Here is a 20,572-nt window from a genome sequence, read left to right on the forward strand (position 1 = left end):
TGTTGCAAACCTAAAACATATGCACAACGTTTCCAGTTTCCACAGCTCTACCAGAAGTAAACATTACCAGCTAATATTTTTGGAGTTGTGGTGTTTTTGGTCTTCAATTCCGATAAAAAAAAAAGGCAATTTTCAGGTGCAACTTTTCTCATCACTAAGTGTATTATTGAAACTATTACCAAATATTTTTGGTAATATGTGGCTGAAATAAAACAATTCTGCAAAGACGAGCAGGTTAGTATTCCACCCCAGAGATGTAAAAGACTCACGGTCCGTCATCAGAAACGTTTTAGATCAGTTGTTGCTGCAGCATAGTTACCAGCTTTGGGGGAAATTACTTTTTCCATATAGCGCCATGTTGGTTTGCACGCCAAACCACTCAGGCTCCCAATAATCTCAAACATAGTTGAATGATCTAAAACACTGAGGTGTGACAAGAAAAACAGGAACTCTGTTGGGGGATAAATACTTTTTTACAGTAGTCATGTTTTGTAATGAAATTACAGATCTAGTCTTAAGACAGGGGACTTGCATGTTCCTCCTGTGAACCCGACTTGGGGTTTTGCGAATACCAACTTGGAACTTGGGTGGAAAGACTTGTGACTTGCAACAGATAAAAGAAAGCAGAAAACAAGTAAAGCCCAGGCAAAATGTTCAGTGTTTTATTTAAAAACTATAAACAGTCACCAAAGTAAATAAAGCCAATCTCTAACAGACTGTTAGGTCTATGTATAGTCACACATCCTACTGACACCGCAGAAATGAAGATGTTTGGGTCGCCCCGGTCAGATGCTAATACGACAGGCAGTCAAATGTTACACAACACACGGTAGAGAGAGGACAGTCTGAGGACGTGAGCCGGAATGTGGCATGGTAGTAAGAATGAAAAAATAGTACAATAAAACTCCACACTATATTAAGATAGAAAAAAGTAGTGAAGAAAATATCATACCTGCACGTAAAGCAAAGAACACAGGAGAAAACCTGTATAAAAACTCCATGTATTTAAACCAATTTACAAATACAAAAAAACCTTTTGGTACGCGCACCGTGCCCGTACAATGACAAAAAACGCTTACAGTGGATTATATGTTCCTTGTGTGTATGTGTGTGTGTGTGCACGTGTTGAGGGGAGAGGCGTGTGGGGGGTTAAGGGAAGGGAATACCTTCAATATTTTTTTTTCTTCTACAAAATGACATGAGATATATTATTCCATACTCTTTCAGCCAGCAAAATGAGTTCTACAAGGTATTATAATACAAAAAATGTCACAGTTCCACAAAAAAACTGTTTCCCCATCCCTAAGCTTTACAGCATCAGTACCTTTGCAGAATTATTTACAGGTTTTTAAGTACATTCATCCACTGCTGAGTATAGAATCACATTAGATACAAGTGACCAAGGATCATTTAAAAAAAAAAAAAAAAGAAGCTAAATAAGAAACAAACATACTACTTAATTAAATCCTGTCAAAGTAATGCTTCTATTACCCCACAGAGCATGTTCTCCAGTGGCTGCATCGGCATCAAAGGATCTTCTTTATATATATATTCACAATGTATTTACAAGATTCTTTTTTTATTAATTGTAATGGTATTCATTTCAATAATAAATAAGTGAAAATATATTGACTCAAGTAAGAAAACCAAGCTACCGAGTTTCTAAAGAAAAAATTTCTTTGCTCCAGTCGCAGGCCAAGTCCTCCTTCCACCCAACCATGTGAGATACTTTTATTGGCCCCGCCCCTTCCTGGCCCTACACACCTGTACTCTTCATCCAGAGCTCAAGCACACTTCTGTTAACCGGCTCACCAAAAGAAACAAGGGAAGAAAAACTATTACACTCAAACAAAATGTGCTCATGTTTTGGGTTTTGTCAGTGGAGTCCCTCAGGAAAGCAATCTCAAAGAGCTCCCCCTGGTGGGCAGCTGGTGGAAGATCCCCAAGGCAGTTTTTTTCTTTTTTATCCTCTTCTCTCTTTCCCTGTGTGTGATGGTAGCGAGCGGGCGGTTGCACACAGGTTGGCGAGGAAGTAGGTGAGGGATCAAATGGAGTTTTTAGGGGTGGAGGTGGAAGCGGCAGAACTTTGTCCTGGTTCCCCTCCTCTGCTCCCCCGTCCATCAAACCCGTGGACCAGCTATAGCTCACCGGCGCCTCGCTCCTCTGTTCGTAGGAGCGGGACTGAGGGGGATGGTAGGGGTTGTCCTTTTGGCGTTAAGCCTGAAGCGAGTGCGTGAGTTCATAAAGGCATTTGGCGAGCGTGCTGGAAACCTCCATATTACTTAATGCGAGCACAGAGAGGTGCGTCTCGTGTCTTTTTACCAACCTGAAAAATGAAATAAACAATACAGAGAGAAAAAAAATCTTTTAAAATCAGCAAAACTTCACATGACAAGCTGCATAATTCAAGACTCAAAGGCAGAATTCAGATGTTTCTTACGGTGCTGCCTAGATTTATTGTGACCTCTGCTAAAATAACTCACTTTTTATTGTCAAAATCTCAGTTAAGAAAACAACTCCAGGTATTCATGAATTAATGCACTCTTAACATGTTTCCCCAGAGCCTTTGGAAGAAAGAAATGGCCCACAGCATCACAGATCCTCCACCATGCAATACAGTAAGCATGAGGTGATCTTTCCACTCAGTTTTGAATTTCTGGCATGAAAATTAAGTCTAATGGTTACTATGGAGACTTCGTTACACCAAGATGCCTGTCTTAGCTGTAGTTCTCCCTTACCATCCTGCTCACTGTGTAGTAGGAACATAATTATGGGCTCCCCCTTGTGGACAAAAGAAATGGGCCTCAGTGTATCATCGTATTTATACCAAAAAGAAACAGAAGTAATTAGTTACTAACGAGAAGCTCCTAAAAACTCTGATTAATCTAAAAGAGTTCCTAATAAATAAAAGATGGTTAATTATATTTTTAAGGAGTTGTTAGAGGTACATATAACTGATGTTGGTAAAATTTTATTTCATAAAACAAGAATAGATTTTATTTTAAGGCTTTTAAACTTTATTTTTATTTTTTACCAGGGCAGCCAATAAACGTGACCGCCACCGCTTTCAGTACATTGGATTATCTTGAACAAGGCTTCATGTCACCAAATCGTCAAGCAGGAAACTTACATGCGACCACAGTCCGAGTGCTTGGCGATGTTCTTTAATGTTAAGGCAGCAGTTAGTCGTATGTGTTTGGTCACTGGTCCCTCTTTCTCATCCTGCAGGAAATAAAAGAAACACAATGATCATATTATTACATCCAGCAAGTCAACAAGTCATCTGCTACAGTCTGTCAGGGAATCATTTATACAGTAAATGTCCAGACAACCCTTGAATGTTTGACATTTTATCACGCTGCAACCACAAACCTAACTGTATTATTGGGATATTATGACAGAACAACAGAAAATAGTGCATATTTATCAAGTGGAAGGAAAATGCATGTCCTAAAAAGGATCTGTATGACGTGCCTTTTGAGGCAGTGCTTTAAAGAACCACCCCTCACTGCACATTCAGCAGCAAGTGTCTTGAGTTTTACTTCACCAGCTTTGCACATTTAGAAACTAAAACCTTTCTTTATTCAGCTTTACAGAACTGCTCAGGTTTTATCACACATTCTTAACTAGAATTAGTTCTGTACTTTGACTGGGCCATTAATAGCATTCCTGCACACAGTCTGAACAGAGCACCCTCTTGCACATGTTTGCAGCGCCCCCTACATGGCTTGTGGCAAACTGCAAATAAGACTTCTATAAGAAGGGAATTAGTTGACTCAAACTAATTTAGGTTTATTAGGGGGCTAAACAGAAATGGTCACTACTTTTTTTTCTCTTTCCATCTTCACAATTATGCACTACATTAAATCCGTTGAAATGTGTGGTTGTAATGTGACAACATGTATACAATATTTAAGCAAGGTGCCATTTTTTTCATAAGAAAAAAGTTGAATTATAAATCATTTCAACTTGTCCAGCATAAAATAAATCAACACATAAACCAGGGGCGTTACTGTGAACAGCAGCCTGGCTCTACTCACTGTGAAGTCCCTGAAGACCAAGTTTCGAGAACCTCTGCGTAGGGCCATGAGAGCTGCGCTTGGATGATTGACGATTGCTTTTGGCGCTCGTTGTGCCGGAGTGCTGCCTGCCGCTGGTGGGGTCCTTCACAGAACAAAACCAAATTCTTGTTATTTGATAAATGCCAACCTTTTCAGTTCAGATACGAGCCATGTTAGACTGGAAAAGTGCACGCACTGGGAAGATGTCCGATTGGGACTTTGTGTTTGCTGCTCCTCCAGTTTGAGTCCAGCCAGCAAAGCCTCTCGAGAACAGTGTTTATCCTGGGAAAGCAGAGCAGATACAGTTTACATTTTTCCTACAAAGACCGTAACCATTGTACTTTTTATGTTATGGCGTAATTATGGATCACTCTGGATGATGAAGGGATTTTACCTGCAGATGTGTGATGAAGGACAGTCTCTGCCGAGGAAAAGGTTCACACCCCTCCCACAGACAATGGCCTCCATACACTTCTTTGCCGCCATGTTGCGTTGCTGCGTGGTAAAACACTTGGGATGGCGTTTCGAACCACCTGGAAAACAAATGAAGGCACGGTTTGACAAAGGCTCAGCCGGGATCATCAGCTAGGAACGCATAAGAAGGCAAGTGAAGCAGAATTGAGCTGTGTACCGTTTACAGGACTGCCACAGACATTTGAAGTTCTGCCCTGCTTTCCTGCCTGGTTCCGACGGTGCTGTGGGGGTCTGCTGCGCTGGGAGGTGCGGGCTGTGGTTACCTGCTGGTACCGACTGTGAGGAGGGAGCTGGGGGCGGCGTTACAGTCGGCTGGAAAGGAGACGCAGTTTTAGAAAGTTGGATCTTTTGTTTATGAGTCACATTTGAACAGCTTGGTCCCAGTGGATTTCTGTAGGCAGAAAGGCACGAGATCTAGACTGGGAAACATTTGTTGGCTGAGATGTAACCCAGGCCCGTCTCTGGGCACAAGTTGTTCTCTCAGCTGCTTTGCTGTAGGAGGTGGGTATCAGTGAGAGCCACATGGTCTTAACTGGACTCACCTTCTTAACCTCCAGACCTGTAGGTCAGACCCGATACTTGGAGTTCATTAATAAAACATGTACCTCATCTATGTCTTCATTGTGGAGATATTTAAACAGAGATGAATTATTATTTAAGCTCTTCTCTGAAGGTGGGAGTTTACCAAAGCAGATATAGACACATCAGGGTTAATCACCTGGATGTTCAACTCAGCTAGTGTGGACTAATGGACCATCAAAATAAAAAGAGGAGGTTGCTTTCTTTTCTGTAACCTTCGACTGTTTGTGAACAATGACTGCAGGCTTGGGCCGTTTTTTTTTGTTTTTTTTTAAAGTACACTCTTTTAACGAGATCTTGGAGAAAGTACCAGCTAACTAAAGCGATTTTCTCAAACGTATGGAATATCGTATAACACAGCAGTGCCCCTGCCTCACACGCTGGTAAGCTGGCACAAAGACGGCTGCTATACTTTTCCTTTACTTACAAGAAATATTTCCAACTGCAAAACCACACGGTCATGGTGGAGACTAAAAGTGCGCCACCAACTGGTCTCATCAAAAGGTCCTGCTGTTTCAGAACCTCAGCTAGCAAGACACGAACAGCATGTCTGATGAACATGTCTGCAGACTCTACATCAGCCGATGGTCTGAATGATTACCAGCATTAAACAGCTCGTAATAGTAGAGTTGCTCTGTAACTTTCATTAGCAAAGTGGAATTTGCCAAATTTCTGAGGGGAAATAACAGGAGTTTATGGAAATTACCAGGAAGTTATAGCAATTTCAAACATTAAAGGCTGGACCTTAAGAGAAATTGCACATTTTATACAAGAAAAGCAGTATATTTATGTTATTCCCCAGTCACACCTGGAGCACTGCTAGCAGGGAGATAGAGGCCACGACCTTTACATTCCTCCATCACCTGCACAGATCATATCTAGAACCCTGGACTAAGAGGCTCCATTTCAAATCCACTGACTTCATAAAATCCAGTAAGTTTGACGATATTTTTGGGGAAATATTTTTCATATATGGTACAATTGTTGAACTTACAAAGCTGGTTGGATATGATGTCGTTTGTTTGAAATCCCCTAACTTCCAGCTGATGTGTATAAATTCTCATAATTCTCATTGAAAGTCGGGCATTTTGAATATTTCTAACACTCCCAAACTTAACTCCCTTGACAAGTTTATGGGTCTTTGCTGAAAAAAAAAAAAATGCTGCAAGAAAAAAAGCAAACAGGAAAGAAGTAAACCAACAAATTGTGTTTTGGTCAACCAATAAAATCTTTACCAACCTATAAAGTCAGTAATAGTATAGATTACATTTCCTGAAAAAGAAATGACTCGCTAGCAGCATCATTACTATTCTTCTGATTTTGAAAGATAAATATAAGCAGCCTGTTCACAGCACCTGGGATTCAATGATAAACCTATTCCACACTAGTAGGTGGCGACAAGCCTGCCATAATTGGACTATATTATAATAAAACTATATTGGACATGTACAAAGTTGGCCTCTACGTCATCGTTTTAATAACCACTGGATAACCAGAGTTTTTACTAATCCCCACTTTAAATAGTATTTAATAAATACATTTGTTTACCACCAAATACTCAGTTTGCCTGTGCATAAGAAGCTTAAATGAAGAAGAAAATCTCAGTTTGCATAAATCTCTCTGTTGTGGACGGGACCGATGTCAGTGATGCTCCTTTTCCAGAATTGACCTCGTCACCAAAAGTTTCCATTTTGTGGTAGACCAAACACCAAGTCTCATTACCAGGAGACAGTGCAGAAACGTGGATTACACAGAGGAAACCCCACAGTGACTCACCGTCATGCCAGCTGCTTGTGTAGGCGAGCAGTTCCTCTGCTGAGTGGCGTTCTCTATTGCTACTTTGGCTACTGTGCTTGGGTCCGTTCCTGCTGGCACCGCCACCATGGTGGCACTGCTGCCGGCGTTATTGGGGTCACTGATGGTGATGATCCGAACTCCTACTTTACTGGGGATCCCGGAGGAAGTTGCTGCTGGGCTGCGGTCCTCGTTCTCAGCGGGCCTCTTGAGGCCCCGGGGTTCCGAGGCCACTCCGTTAGCGGGAGAGGCAGCAGGACTCTGCGCAGGGACAGTGGAGGGGAGCGAAGAGTTGGGGAGCAGTTGCTGTCTTAGCACAGGCGTGCCATGCCCTGGCCCCATAGGTCCGTTGGTTAATTCCGAGGAGGGCCGGAGACCTGCTGCCTGGGGTCCATTAGCCAGGCGCTCAGCCTGCTGGGCTTTGGCAGTGTCCTGCTGGGAAGGGGGAGGACTGGGGAGACTCTGGTCTGAAGTTTTTTCAGAGGCACCCACCTCCCCGTTCCCCAGGTACGGTTTGGAAGCAATGTGATTTGGAATGTTTTTGTTAAAATTGTCACCACTATCTCCTCGCTCAAAGTCACATACCCCATTAACGAGGGTCTTTTTGGGGTCGGGGTTGCCCTCGAGAGGGGTGTTTGGGCCTGGAGAGAGAGCCTGCTTTCCATTGGATGAAAGACTATCTGTTGCTGGGCCGTTGAGTACTCCCTGGCTGTTCCCTGAGTGATATGGAGGTAGTTTAGGCTCCATGCACTTCCCACCATTTAGTAGCTTGGCACCTGCAGCAACATCCCCGTTACTGGTTTTGCCTTTAGAGGAGTCTCCTTCTGCTAAAGAGGAGTTCTCCATCACCTCTATCTTCCTCTCATGGATATGCAGCCCTGTGGCATCCTTGGCCTCTTCCTCTTTTTGACAAATGATCCTGTCTCCTCTGAGGGGAGCTGGCAGTGGTGGTGGGAGGGGTGCACCTGCTGAAATGTGATGGGGGGCTGTTCCAGTAGAAAATGGAGGTGGGGGGACACCTGGAGCAACGACTCCCTGGCTGACAGCAGCGACAGCAGCAGTAGAGGTGGTGAAGCCAGTGTTGGGGACCACGGTGAACGTGACCTGTCCAGCTGCTGTGGGACCCTGAATGATGGCTGTTCCACCTGGCGTACTGGTGGAAATTAGATGCCCTGGCAAGAGCTGAACCGTCTGAAGGGGTGGAGCTCCCGCAGCAGGAAGCTGGCCAGGGACCAGCTGGACACTGACCGGCTGAGGAGAGGGGTTTTGGTAGATGACCTGTGGATTGGGGGCTATTGTGTTGTTGGGAGGGGGGACCTGTGGGGCAGGCAGGATCAACTTTCCTCCCGGCGTAGAAGGCCCTCGCTTTGGAAGCAGTAGCTGTTTGATCAAGCTGGATTCATTGGAGGTAGGTTGAGTGGGAGGAGTCTGGGATACGATTTGAAGAGGCGGCGGCTGCTGATGTTGCCGTTTCGTGGACAGTGCATGGCAGACAGCTTGATTGGATTGGACCTGGGTATTTGAATGAGAGGCAGCAGGTGAGCAGGGGCTGGAAGCGGCTCCAGGCTGTCCTGCTATCTGGACAGTCTGGGCACCGGGAATGGTGGGGGGGTTGGCAAGAACAATCTGGTGTATGGCAGGGGGGTAGGCTGCATTCTGCTGAGGATTGGGACCAACTATGACTACACTCTGTGCCGGCTGTTGAGGCTGAGGCTGCTGGTTGGGAGGAGCCATCGTGGCTGTTGGAAAACCTGACTGATTTGGTGCTGGTTTGGGAGCAATATTCTGAAATGTTACACGAGAACCTTGGGAACTGGCCACACCCATTATACCTTGAGCCTGGCTACCTCCAACCTGGATGGAGGGGGGTACTGAAACCGCAGCAGTACACTGGGTGTCGACCTGGGGGGCTCCACCCTGGGGTCTAGAGACAGGGAGGGTTTGAGGCAGAGGTGGTTGCTGGGTGATTGGAGAGCACACACCTTGTACCCTAGCGGTGAGGATGTGGCCTTGTGGTACTGGCTGAAATAATGTGACGGGAGTCCCTGTGGGGAGCATGGGGGAGTGCAGCTGCTGCTGAGGCACGGGAGGGGGAGCTGGGTTCTGTGGGCTGTGATTCTGGGTGGCCGGAGCTGTTCGGACCTGCTGCTGTTGCGCTGCCAGAGGACTTGGTGGCAACTGCGGAGACACCTGTGACGGCACCGGTTGACGTTGAACAGTCGGGTGGTTTACACGAGACGTTTCCTGTGCCGTCGAGGCCAAGGCTGAGGCGCTGTTTGAGACACCGGGGGCCCGTACAAACTGTGGTCCAAGATTAGGAGGTCCTGGAGGTAAGCCTGGTAACAGATCAACATAAAACCGTTCATTAATGTGTGGATCAATTTAGTATTTCAGCAAGTTATCTGTAGACAAATAATGAAAATGATCATTTATTCCCATCAAGTTTCCCTCTCCCTGCAGAAGCATCCCAACAGCATGATGCCGCCACCACCATGTTTCACCAAGGGGATGGTGTGTGCAGAGTGATATGCAATTGCTGTTTTCCGCAACACAGCGTGTTGCTTGTAGGCCAAAACCTTCTGTGTTGGTCTCATCTGTCCAGAACATATTTAGCCAAGACCGCTGTGCTAGAAGCTTGTGAAGGGAAGCATTTCCTCTGCTGACTGGCATTCCCTATTACAGCAGTCAGATAATACCTACCACAGAAAGCGAGCCCAATAAAAAAAAAAAAAAACATCTCTACCTGGTGGTGGCGCTTGAGGATCTCCAGGCGCTTCATGTCGAGCTGCTGGAGGTGGAGGAGCTGCGGCCGGGTTCTGGTGCTGCTGTTGGGGTTGCTGGTAGTACAGCTGGATGGGGAGAGGGATCGCTCTTCGCCTTATCCCCACCAGGAGGATCTGAAGCTGGTTGCTGGCTTTCGCCTCCTCTTGCCGCCTCATAGTGTGGTTGGGGAACACAGTCCTGTGGAGAAGAGGGACCATTTGACGATTGTCAGCAAGAGAAAGTTTCTAACTGTACAGGTCAACTTTAGAGATGTATCTAGTATGTTGTTCAGTAGTGACAGAAACTTGCTCAAACCAGCTGCACTGTGTACCTACCGCAGGCATTTGAGGAAGCCGGTGGAGTTCAAGATGTTGCTTCGTCCCATTTTGCTGCATGTGGCCAAGTACTCCGAGTACATTTCTGATCGAGAAACAGAGCCCTCAGGGTTCGTCTCAAAGTGTGCGTTTAGCCTGTTAGAAACAAACAATTGACAGGTTTTAATACAACCAGGAAATATTTTCTTTTTTCCTAACAAAGAAATCTAACCTGCTATTTTTCAGTTATATGATCAAAACAGAAAACAGATCTCACCACTGCAGCGTGAACTTCTCCCCGTCTAGTTCGACGATACCAGGTGGTGGTACATTGGACTGAACAGGAACCCTTGTTACTAAGCAGACAAAGGAAGGAAACATTACAAAAGGATTACAAACAATTAGCAAAAAACAGCCTGTTTACTAAATGTATTTACTATAGAATTGTAGAGCTGGTTAGATATCCACTAGATGTCAGCAAACTAAACTCTGGATAAGGAACCATGTGCAGTACAGAGAAGTCAGGAGTGTCTTTATTACACAGCTAATCTACTGCCCTGCCTCCCTGGTTATTCGCTTCAGTTCAAGACTGACGGGCTTTGGCTGATCTGAAGATCTGATTTTAAGTCGAGCAACTGCATAACATTTTCTTACAACCATAACAGTTTTGAGCAAACAGATGTCCAGCACCTTGGATAAGTATTTAAATTCCCAGAATGTTCTCCAGCTACAACCACAAACTTTAATGTATTTTATGGGGATGTTCTGTGATAGCGGGAAACACGGTAAAGCAGAACTCTGCAGCAGAAGGAAGATCATACATAGCTTTCAAATTTGTTATACATATAAAAATCTGAGAAGTGTGGCATGCGTTGCTAGTTCAAGTCTTGCAACATATTCTCAATTCTTTGTAGGTCTGGACTTTGACTAGACCATTCTAACACATGGATATGTTCTGGTCTTAACTATTAACTATGTAACTTTGATTTTATGGAGAGGGCCGTTGTCCTGCTGCAAGGTGAGGCCCCATAGCATGATGCTGCCACCACTATGTTTCATGCTCTGGTTTAGTCCGAATGATTTTCCGTGTAAGTGTAACATCTACATGGCTTATGGAACAGGTTTAACAGGATTTCTTCTTCTTGTTCTAAACAATGGGTGTGTTCTTGGTGGTGTGCACAACTAATAGTTTATCTGTCAACCGACCCTCCTATCTGAGCTGTGCATCTCTGCAGCTCCTCCAGATTAACCAACGTCCTCTTGGCTGCTTCTGTAATCAATGCTCTCCTTGCTTGTTCTCTAATGTCCTCTAACAAACCTCTGAGGCCTGTCCACGACTGTTAGATTTATGCTGGGGCTACTTCACACACCGATGAGTTTCATTTACTAATTAGGCAACCTCTGAAGGTAACTGGTTGCATTCGTTTTTATTTGGGGCATCAGAGCTTCTACAAAAGCACCCCAGAGTTTACATTCTATTTTCAAATACAATTTTGGGAACATGTCATCTTCTTCCACTTCATAATGAAGCGTCACTTCATGTTGGTCAAGCACATTGAATCTTAATAAATGCTCTGTAGTTATACAGAAGGCCTGTAGAGACTCAGCAACATGTAAACCTTTAAAGCTTTGAGCATGAGTGTGGTATCAAATGCTGCTGGATCAGACAGACCTGCAGTAGTTATTCTCTTTACCTAGAGCCGCCTGTTTCAATCTTTCAGGAATTTTCCCGGCCATCTAACAGAGAAACAGTAAAAAAGGTTGAGGTGTCTTAGAAACTCTTACCAGGTGCTGGAGGCTGCACGGCCGCAGGTACCTGCTCTACTAACTGTGGTCGGACCTCGGCGGCCTGGTCGGCGTTAGCCTGGTGCTCGATCAACCGCACCGCTGTTAGGGCGTCGGGTCCGAACGTGTGAAGGTCTACTGATGCTAACCGCACCAACAAGTCTGAGCGGGGAAAAAAAAACAGACCAGACTCAGTAATAAAGTCCAGTCCAGTGAGTAAATTTGATTCTGAACAATTATTTGTTTTTACTTTTTTATCAGACAAGGAGAAAACCTTTCTAATAATGACTCATTTATTAAGAAAAAACAGCTATCCCTAAATGAAAAGGTTATGAACCCTTAAACCTAATAAATGGTTGTGCCCGTTTTGGCACAACCATTTAAGTGTTGGTGCCAACTGGCAATATGTTTTTACATCACTGTGGAGGAATTTTGGCCCACTCTTATTTGCAGAATCATTTTTATTCAGTCACACTGGGGGAGATGTTTTAGCATGAACACCCTTTTTAAAGGCCAGGCCACTATCTCAATAGGATTTTAGTCCAGACTTCGACTAGGCCACTCCAAAACCTTCTTTTAGTTTTTTGAACCATTCCGAGACTGTCCTCCTGGAGTGCTTCGGGTCATTTCCCCCCTGCAGAACCAACCCAAGTGAGCCTGAGTTTAAGGATCACACGCTGATGGTCGGACCTTCTCCTTCAGGATTTTTTATTGAGGAGAAGAATTCATGGTTCCTGCAATTACAGCTATAAGTCTAGGTCCAATTATCTTCTCACACAGGGCCAAGATGATTTGGACAGGTTTGTAACCTTAATAAATGATGTCATTATTTTAAAGCAGTATTTCCATTTATAAAGGTTATCTTACATATTTATAGACCTCTTGGAAAAATAATTAAAAGGGGAAAATATTTCTTCACAGTAATATATAGTAAAAGGCAGCTGCTGAAAGGTATTTAGTGGCAGCAGTAAATTCGTACCTATGCTGTGGTCAACTGAGGCGATCTTGCTGCAGGGAATCTCTCCGAGCTGGGCCAGGAGGTACAGCACCTCCAAGGAGGCCATCAGGAGCATGAGGTCCGGCAGAGTGAGGAGCATTATTACCTCCCTGTATGACTCCTGGTCCACATACTCGCAGATCAACACGCCATTATCATCCGCTTTGCTGAGGTTCCCCAGGATCTCCAAAGCTACACACACAGACTTGTAAGCTTAACATCTCTCTTTTTAGAAAACATAACTGCAGGTGTTCCTGCAAGTAAACCCTACCTCTCATTTTGAGGAACCTGTCCCTGGACATCAAGCATTTGGTGATGGTGTGAAAGATCAGGTGTGTCGTCCGAAAATCAACAGGATCCAGCTGGAGCTACAAGAAGAAGGACATGCTTTATGCAACTATGGTACCAACTGGTGAGCCAGCAGGCCGGACCTGTAACAGTCATTAAAAATATGTTAGAGAGGACAGAGTGTGCTGAAATAACAGACAGGCACAGACAGGGACAGGCCTAAGAGCTGCGACAGCAGAGTCTCCCACGGCTATTTACCTGAGACAGCAGAACGCCACACACAAGCAGCTCCACTCAATAATTTCCAGGGACATTCTAACAATTTAATATCTAAACTGGCCCTCAAGGAAGTGGACTAGAGCAGAACCACCCTAAAAACAACAGGTAACGGCACAGAAGTGAGTCTGTGAAACAGCAGACTGAGGCAGAGATGTCTGAAAACGTGCAACCAAAAAACCAGTACCATCTAGAAACCACTCAAATCATGCCAAACTTCACAGAAGTACAAGAAGCTGAACATCGATTTGTAGTAGTGGCTATATCTGCTGGCAGCGCTTGAAGATGTGCAAAAATGCCTTAAAATAAATTTAACAGAATTCCCAGATGTAGGAAATATTTGTTTTCAACAAAATCACATTGGAAAGATGGATTCTTCATAAAATGAAGACCATCATAATGAGCAACAACAACATTTAATTTCCCTTTGGGATTAATAAAGTATTTTTGAATTTTGAATTGAATTTCTGGAACAATTACCAATCCCTTTAAAATAAAATGTAACTGAAGAATCTTGTAAATAATTTATTGATTGATCAATAATACTTAACTTGGTTTCCTTGGGTAGAAACATGACAGAACACACGGGCTCATTTCTCTCAACCACTGGCCACTAGGTTGAACAAAGACCCGTACCTTTCTTGCCACCTTGGCACAGTGTCAGAACGGGTCAAGGGCTCCAGTTGAAGTAAGTGCAACTGGAGCAAAAAGTGACATCTGGTGTTCACAGAGTGCAGAGATCTACATGCCAACGGGCTGCTTGGAAACTATGGCAGAAAAAAAGCCTTCTGTCTAGATCAAATTAAGCTGACCTTAATGGCATTGAGTACTCCAGGTGATTTTAGCTTGAGACACAAGATGAATGTGTGGAAAAGAACCTCTGGCCCACGGTGGAGGATCTGTCATGGCGTGGGCCTGTTTGTTTTTCCAGAGGCCTTGGATCTTTATTTAAATCCCTTATGGGTCAGCACAGAGTCCGGCTTTTAAAACATCTCCATTTAAAAAATCAAAATCTTAACATCACTGAGCCAAAATGGCCGCCAGTTACTCTACTTTTGATTTGACTATTTCGACCAATTCATCAACCTACGGTGTCTCCGGATCCAATTATATCCGCCGCATGTTGACTCACGTGATACAAGTCCAACCTATTCTCACACATACAGCTCTGGACCGATCAGCTTTGATTCTGATCCTGCAGGTGTGTAGCCACTGAAATTCCTCTCATAAAAATAAATGGGAAAGGGAGCTGAAAAACAGTGTTTTTTCTGCTCCCTCTGTGCATAATTATGTATATAGCATTACTGGATGGCTTTTGGAGCGTTTTACCAAACAAATCATGGAAAACAATTATGGTAAGAGTAGCTAAACCCCTGATGAAGAAGGTAGAGGAGGACTGGACTGAACCGGACTCTCATTGTTCACCGGCTGAAGAAGACTTAGAAGGAGAGGATTTTATCATTGACCAGTAAGTAGTAAGTTTTGTCCAGCTGTGGTTTGTTTATTTGATGTTTAACTGTTTCAAAATAGCCAAATGAATCTGTCATATAGAGGGACACACCCACAGAAAATCCTCTCCAGAATAATCATGTTTTTGCTACGGTTATCAAATTTGGACTTGTCGTCAGTAGGACTCGTATCTAATGCCATACTTTATTTCTACGTCGGTACCTTTTGCCCTGCATGTGCAGTTACATAAAAACAAACCAAAGAATCCAGATGAGAAAAAAGTATTGGGCCAAGGGAATGCCATGATATGACAGCCCAAACCATCACTGATCCACCCCCATGCTTCACTCTGGGCATGCAACAGTCTGGGTGGTACGCTTCTTTGGGGCTTCTCCACACCGTAACTCTCCTGGATGTGGGGAAAACAGTAAAGGTGGACTCATCAGAGAACAATACATGTTTCACATTGTCCACAGCCCAAGATTTGTGCTCCTTGCACCATTGAAACCAACGTTTGGCATTGGCATGAGTGACCAAAGGTGTGGCTATAGCAGCCCGGCCGTGTATATTGACCCTGTGGAGCTCCTGACGGACAGTTCTGGTGGAAACAGGAGAGTTGAGGTGCACATTTAGTTCTGCCGTGATTTGGGCAGCCGTGGTTTTATGTTTTTTGGATACAATCCGGGTTAGCACCCGAACATCCCTTTCAGACAGCTTCCTCTTGCGTCCACAGATAATCCTGTTGGATGTGGTTCATCCTTCTTGGTGGTATGCTGACATTACCATGGATACCGTGGCTCTTGATACATCACAAAGACTTGCTGTCTTGGTCACAGATGCGCCAGCAAGACATGCACCAACAATTTGTCCTCTTTTGAACTCTGGTATGTCACCCATAATGTTGTGTGCATTTCAATATTTTGAGTAAAACTGTGCTCTTACCCTGCTAATTGAACCTTCACACTCTGCTCTTACTGGTGCAATGTGCAATCAATGAAGACTGGCTACCAGGCTGGTCCAATTTAACCATGAAACCTCCCACACTAAAATGACAGGTGTTTCAGTTTCATTGTCTAACCCCTGTAATTAAGAGTTACAATATGTTTGACAGCTGAGGTTAACTTTGTTACCTTTCAAAAACAAACCAGGATTCTGCATGTGCTCCAAAGGGTTGAAGAACTGTTAATTTAACTTGTTTATGCATTTTCAGGAGTTTTACGTGTTCAGGGGGAGGGGGGTATGTTAAGAGGTTAAAGTGCTTAGAACCATGATCTCTTTGATATAGCCGTGAATTTAAAATAAAACTGAAAATGGGTCATCCCTGAGTCTTTCAGCAGGGTAATAATTCAAAACATGCGGACAAATCACAGAAACTGTTTAGACATAAAAATCTACCTTCTATCACAACCATCTCAGCCCTCGAATCTAAATCTCAATAAAAAACAATTATTTCCTAAAAACAGTGTGAGATTATGCTGCTAGAATAAAAGCAGAATTTATTGCAGGCTTTTTACCCCTCGGTGCCAGGGCTGCCAGTCCAGATATTAACCAGTGAAACCATCTATGCTTACACCATTTATATGAACGTGTTTAAAAATGAAGCTAACTTGAGTTACAGAGTGCCTGCAGTGTGAGTTACCCCCAACATTCCTCACATCCAAGTGCTGGCGTTTGGTTTGTCAACACTGACATGTTAATGGTATTCTAAAAAGCACGAGTTTGGAAAGGACAGAGCACAAAATCTGCTCACATCACTTCTGAAAGCCATGCATGCAGCACAGATCTGGTCCAAACATCTCAGGAAGAGCGTTACAGTAGTATGAAGGAAGCTAACCATGCTTTCCACATTTTGCAGCCTACAAAATGGATCCTGAGTTCCTTTGTTTGAATATTCTTGTGTTTATTGCACCTAACTTTCAATTACAGGTCCTTCTCAAAATATTAGCATATTGTGATCAAGTTCATTATTTTCCATAATGTAATGATGAAAATTTAACATTCATATATTTTAGATTCATTGCACACTAACTGAAATATTTCAGGTCTTTTATTGTCTTAATACGGATGATTTTGGCATACAGCTCATGAAAACCCAAAATTCCTATCTCACAAAATTAGCATATTTCATCCGACCAATAAAAGAAAAGTGTTTTTAATACAAAAAACGTCAACCTTCAAATAATCATGTACAGTTATGCACTCAATACTTTGTCGGGAATCCTTTTGCAGAAATGACTGCTTCAATGCGGCGTGGCATGGAGGCAATCAGCCTGTGGCACTGCTGAGGTCTTATGGAGGCCCAGGATGCTTCGATAGCGGCCTTTAGCTCATCCAGAGTGTTGGGTCTTGAGTCTCTCAACGTTCTCTTCACAATATCCCACAGATTCTCTATGGGGTTCAGGTCAGGAGAGTTGGCAGGCCAATTGAGCACAGTGATACCATGGTCAGTAAACCATTTACCAGTGGTTTTGGCACTGTGAGCAGGTGCCAGGTCGTGCTGAAAAATGAAATCTTCATCTCCATAAAGCTTTTCAGCAGATGGAAGCATGAAGTGCTCCAAAATCTCCTGATAGCTAGCTGCATTGACCCTGCCCTTGATAAAACACAGTGGACCAACACCAGCAGCTGACACGGCACCCCAGACCATCACTGACTGTGGGTACTTGACACTGGACTTCTGGCATTTTGGCATTTCCTTCTCCCCAGTCTTCCTCCAGACTCTGGCACCTTGATTTCCGAATGACATGCAGAATTTGCTTTCATCCGAAAAAAGTACTTTGGACCACTGAGCAACAGTCCAGTGCTGCTTCTCTGTAGCCCAGGTCAGGCGCTTCTGCCGCTGTTTCTGGTTCAAAAGTGGCTTGACCTGGGGAATGCGGCACCTGTAGCCCATTTCCTGCACACGCCTGTGCACGGTGGCTCTGGATGTTTCTACTCCAGACTCAGTCCACTGCTTCCACAGGTCCCCCAAGGTCTGGAATCGGCCCTTCTCCACAATCTTCCTCAGGGTCCGGTCACCTCTTCTCGTTGTGCAGCGTTTTCTGACACACTTTTTCCTTCCCACAGACTTCCCACTGAGGTGCCTTGATACAGCACTCTGGGAACAGCCTATTCGTTCAGAAATGTCTTTCTGTGTCTTACCCTCTTGCTTGAGGGTGTCAATAGTGTCCTTCTGGACAGCAGTCAGGTCGGCAGTCTTACCCATGATTGGGGTTTTGAGTGATGAACCAGGCTGGGAGTTTTAAAGGCCTCAGGAATCTTTTGCAGGTGTTTAGAGTTAACTCGTTGATTCAGATGATTAGGTTCATAGCTCGTTTAGAGACCCTTTTAATGATATGCTAATTTTGTGAGATAGGAATTTGGGGTTTTCATGAGCTGTATGCCAAAATCATCCGTATTAAGACAATAAAAGACCTGAAATATTTCAGTTAGTGTGCAATGAATCTAAAATATATGAATGTTACATTTTCATCATGACATTATGGAAAATAATGAACTTTATCACAATATGCTAATATTTTGAGAAGGACCTGTATATTATTCAACTATTAGATTCTCATCGAAGCATGAAGCCCACAAGTCGTGTGTTACAAACTCAGATTGTCTTCTGACTGATCCGTAGTCGATACAAACTCTAACCACAAGCACCGATGACGGGCCGAAGCCGGACCCACCTCAGCGGCCACGTTGCCCAGCGTGTCGAGCCCGAGCTGTCGGAGAGAGATGAGGTTACAGTGGGCACAGAGCAAAAGGAAGCGCAGGCACGTTCGGTTGGCCGCCAGCAGCTTGACGTTGGCCTCCTCGAAGGAGAGGTTTCGCAGGATGACGGCGATCTGCAGCACCCGCTGGGCCTCCATGTCGCCTGTGCCTGGGTTCCGCGGCGGATGGAAGAGGCTCTGCCAGTGCTCCTCCCGGAACGTACCATCTGTGGTCAGAACAGATTAAATGAGATGGATACGCTGCTAGGCTTGGGTCAACTTTAGGGTTGTTCACTAAAAGTTGTAATGAAAAATGGAAAGTTTAGACTTTGATTTATTACACAGTATAACCAAACATGAGGAAAGAGTAATAATAGACTTTGTTCACTTTTAATGATCAGGGTGACCTTCTGCTAATGTTATAATAAAAAAAACAATCACAGACCAGTACCTGCCGATTTTCAGCTTGATTGGCCCTGACCAGTGATTGGCCAGTTTGAAACTCAAAAATCCAATCTTTTCAGAATCAGTGAATACACCATAACGAAGTGCTACAAGGCGACACTAAAAAAAAAACTCCTCAGTAGGGAAGTTGTTAGTGAATGAAGGCTTTAATCAGAGGGAACACGGATTTAAGAAAAACAAGTTTTGAAAAATGGGTTTTTGATAATATGTTGAGACATTTCTGCAGTTTAATACATTTTAAAGACAAAATGAGACTTTAAAATACAGCAGGAAGGTGTTTCAGGAAGTAGAAACTGTAGCAGATGAGATTGACCCAAGAACAAATGACCATGGATACTAGTGCCGTCTTCCATTCACCCTGAAGTCAGAAACTGGATCAACATTGAACTAACATAGGACCCAACTGCATTCTAGTTGCAAATGGAGATCCAGTAGGATTATTGCAGTCCAACTACTATTAGCAACAGAAGCTAACAGCAAAGTATGTCTGTGCAAATGTTTGCATTACATTAAAAGTTTGTACAAGAATTGATAAGCGTGAAATTTGATTTATGCAAACTACCAGAAGTTCAAAAAAGCCATTTTTAAAGCAGTTCTCACTAAGCTTTCAATGTACAGCAGCCATATTGTATTAGGTGGTCAGTGTTGGTAAGAAATCAGTAATTCTGCTTTGGAAAGGTCGCCCCGTTTATTTTTTTCCACCTATGAAATAAGACATTTTTACCAACATGCACTATAAATCAGATTGTGACTCTTAATTTCCATTTCCTGTTGTTGCACTGTTTCAAGTTCATGGAAAACTTCATATTTAGTGAGGTGGTACTGATCCATAAGTTTGAGAGCTGGAATAAAAATAGCGATGTTTTAGTAATGCTAGCTGCTCAAACAATGCTAATTGCATAGTTTTATTATTAGTTTTTTTTATAGTATATGGGATGCTAAATTGACATTTAGCATCCCATATGGAGCCAAATGTCAATTTTGTAATTAATTTGTGCTTAAAGTCAAATATGAATATCACAGCAGGAGCTAGGGTTGTTCTTTTCTATTATTATAAGCAGGAATCAGCTAAAAATTAGCATCAGTAGGTCTGAGCTGAAGATTAGAAATCTATGACAAAACTCTGATTGGTGCATCTCTAACCCTTAGTACCAAACAGTTTACCTTGTGCTGAACTGCTCTTGTCCCAGATCAGCTCTCTGACCTCAGCGTCCTCCACCACCTCTTTCCAGAACTGTCAAGAAACAGATGCTGTTAGCAGTGTGGTTGCAGAAACACTCTAAGCCCACAGGATCTGCAGCAGTCATCTCAACAATCTGGTCTAGAGTGAGATCAGTTACCTAAGTGGGACTACAAACAAAAGGTTGTGTTTAGGTTGAGCAGCAAAGTGAGTCAATCTTACTCACCGTCAAACCAACACAAAAATGCTTTGCACATAACTAAGACCAGCAACGGACTCCTGGTCAAGAACAGATTTACCACAATGCACTGGAAAGTCTTTGTTCCACTTCATCCAAATTTAGCTTTTACCATTTACCAGATCTTAGCCATTAATTGATATCACTGATTCCTACCAGCATCGATGTAGAAAAACCACAGTGGTAGAATGCTCATTTAGGCTGATTTTGC

At 43.6% G+C, this 20,572-nt stretch overlaps 1 protein-coding gene across 1 annotated transcript in view; it reads right to left on the bottom strand.

The window, feature by feature from the left end:
• Positions 1-648: 648 nt before the first annotated feature.
• Positions 649-20,572, bottom strand: part of arid2 (AT rich interactive domain 2 (ARID, RFX-like)) — a 38,805-nt gene continuing 18,881 nt past the window's right edge. Inside the window, exons 7-21 of the mRNA XM_047389661.1 lie at positions 20,108-20,177; positions 18,455-18,705; positions 13,039-13,135; positions 12,750-12,959; positions 11,771-11,932; positions 10,263-10,341; positions 10,007-10,141; positions 9,652-9,869; positions 6,891-9,244; positions 4,693-4,847; positions 4,456-4,594; positions 4,258-4,343; positions 4,041-4,164; positions 3,131-3,222; positions 649-2,326 (exon numbers count right to left, since the gene is read on the bottom strand). Of these exons, the coding sequence (XP_047245617.1) occupies positions 2,215-2,326; positions 3,131-3,222; positions 4,041-4,164; positions 4,258-4,343; positions 4,456-4,594; positions 4,693-4,847; positions 6,891-9,244; positions 9,652-9,869; positions 10,007-10,141; positions 10,263-10,341; positions 11,771-11,932; positions 12,750-12,959; positions 13,039-13,135; positions 18,455-18,705; positions 20,108-20,177 (4,284 nt within the window). The 3' untranslated portion in view covers positions 649-2,214. The remainder of the gene's footprint in view (positions 2,327-3,130; positions 3,223-4,040; positions 4,165-4,257; positions 4,344-4,455; positions 4,595-4,692; positions 4,848-6,890; positions 9,245-9,651; positions 9,870-10,006; positions 10,142-10,262; positions 10,342-11,770; positions 11,933-12,749; positions 12,960-13,038; positions 13,136-18,454; positions 18,706-20,107; positions 20,178-20,572) is intronic.

The sequence above is a fragment of the Girardinichthys multiradiatus genome, chromosome 17, assembly GCF_021462225.1.
Source record: "Girardinichthys multiradiatus isolate DD_20200921_A chromosome 17, DD_fGirMul_XY1, whole genome shotgun sequence".
Taxonomy (NCBI): Eukaryota; Metazoa; Chordata; class Actinopteri; order Cyprinodontiformes; family Goodeidae; genus Girardinichthys; species Girardinichthys multiradiatus.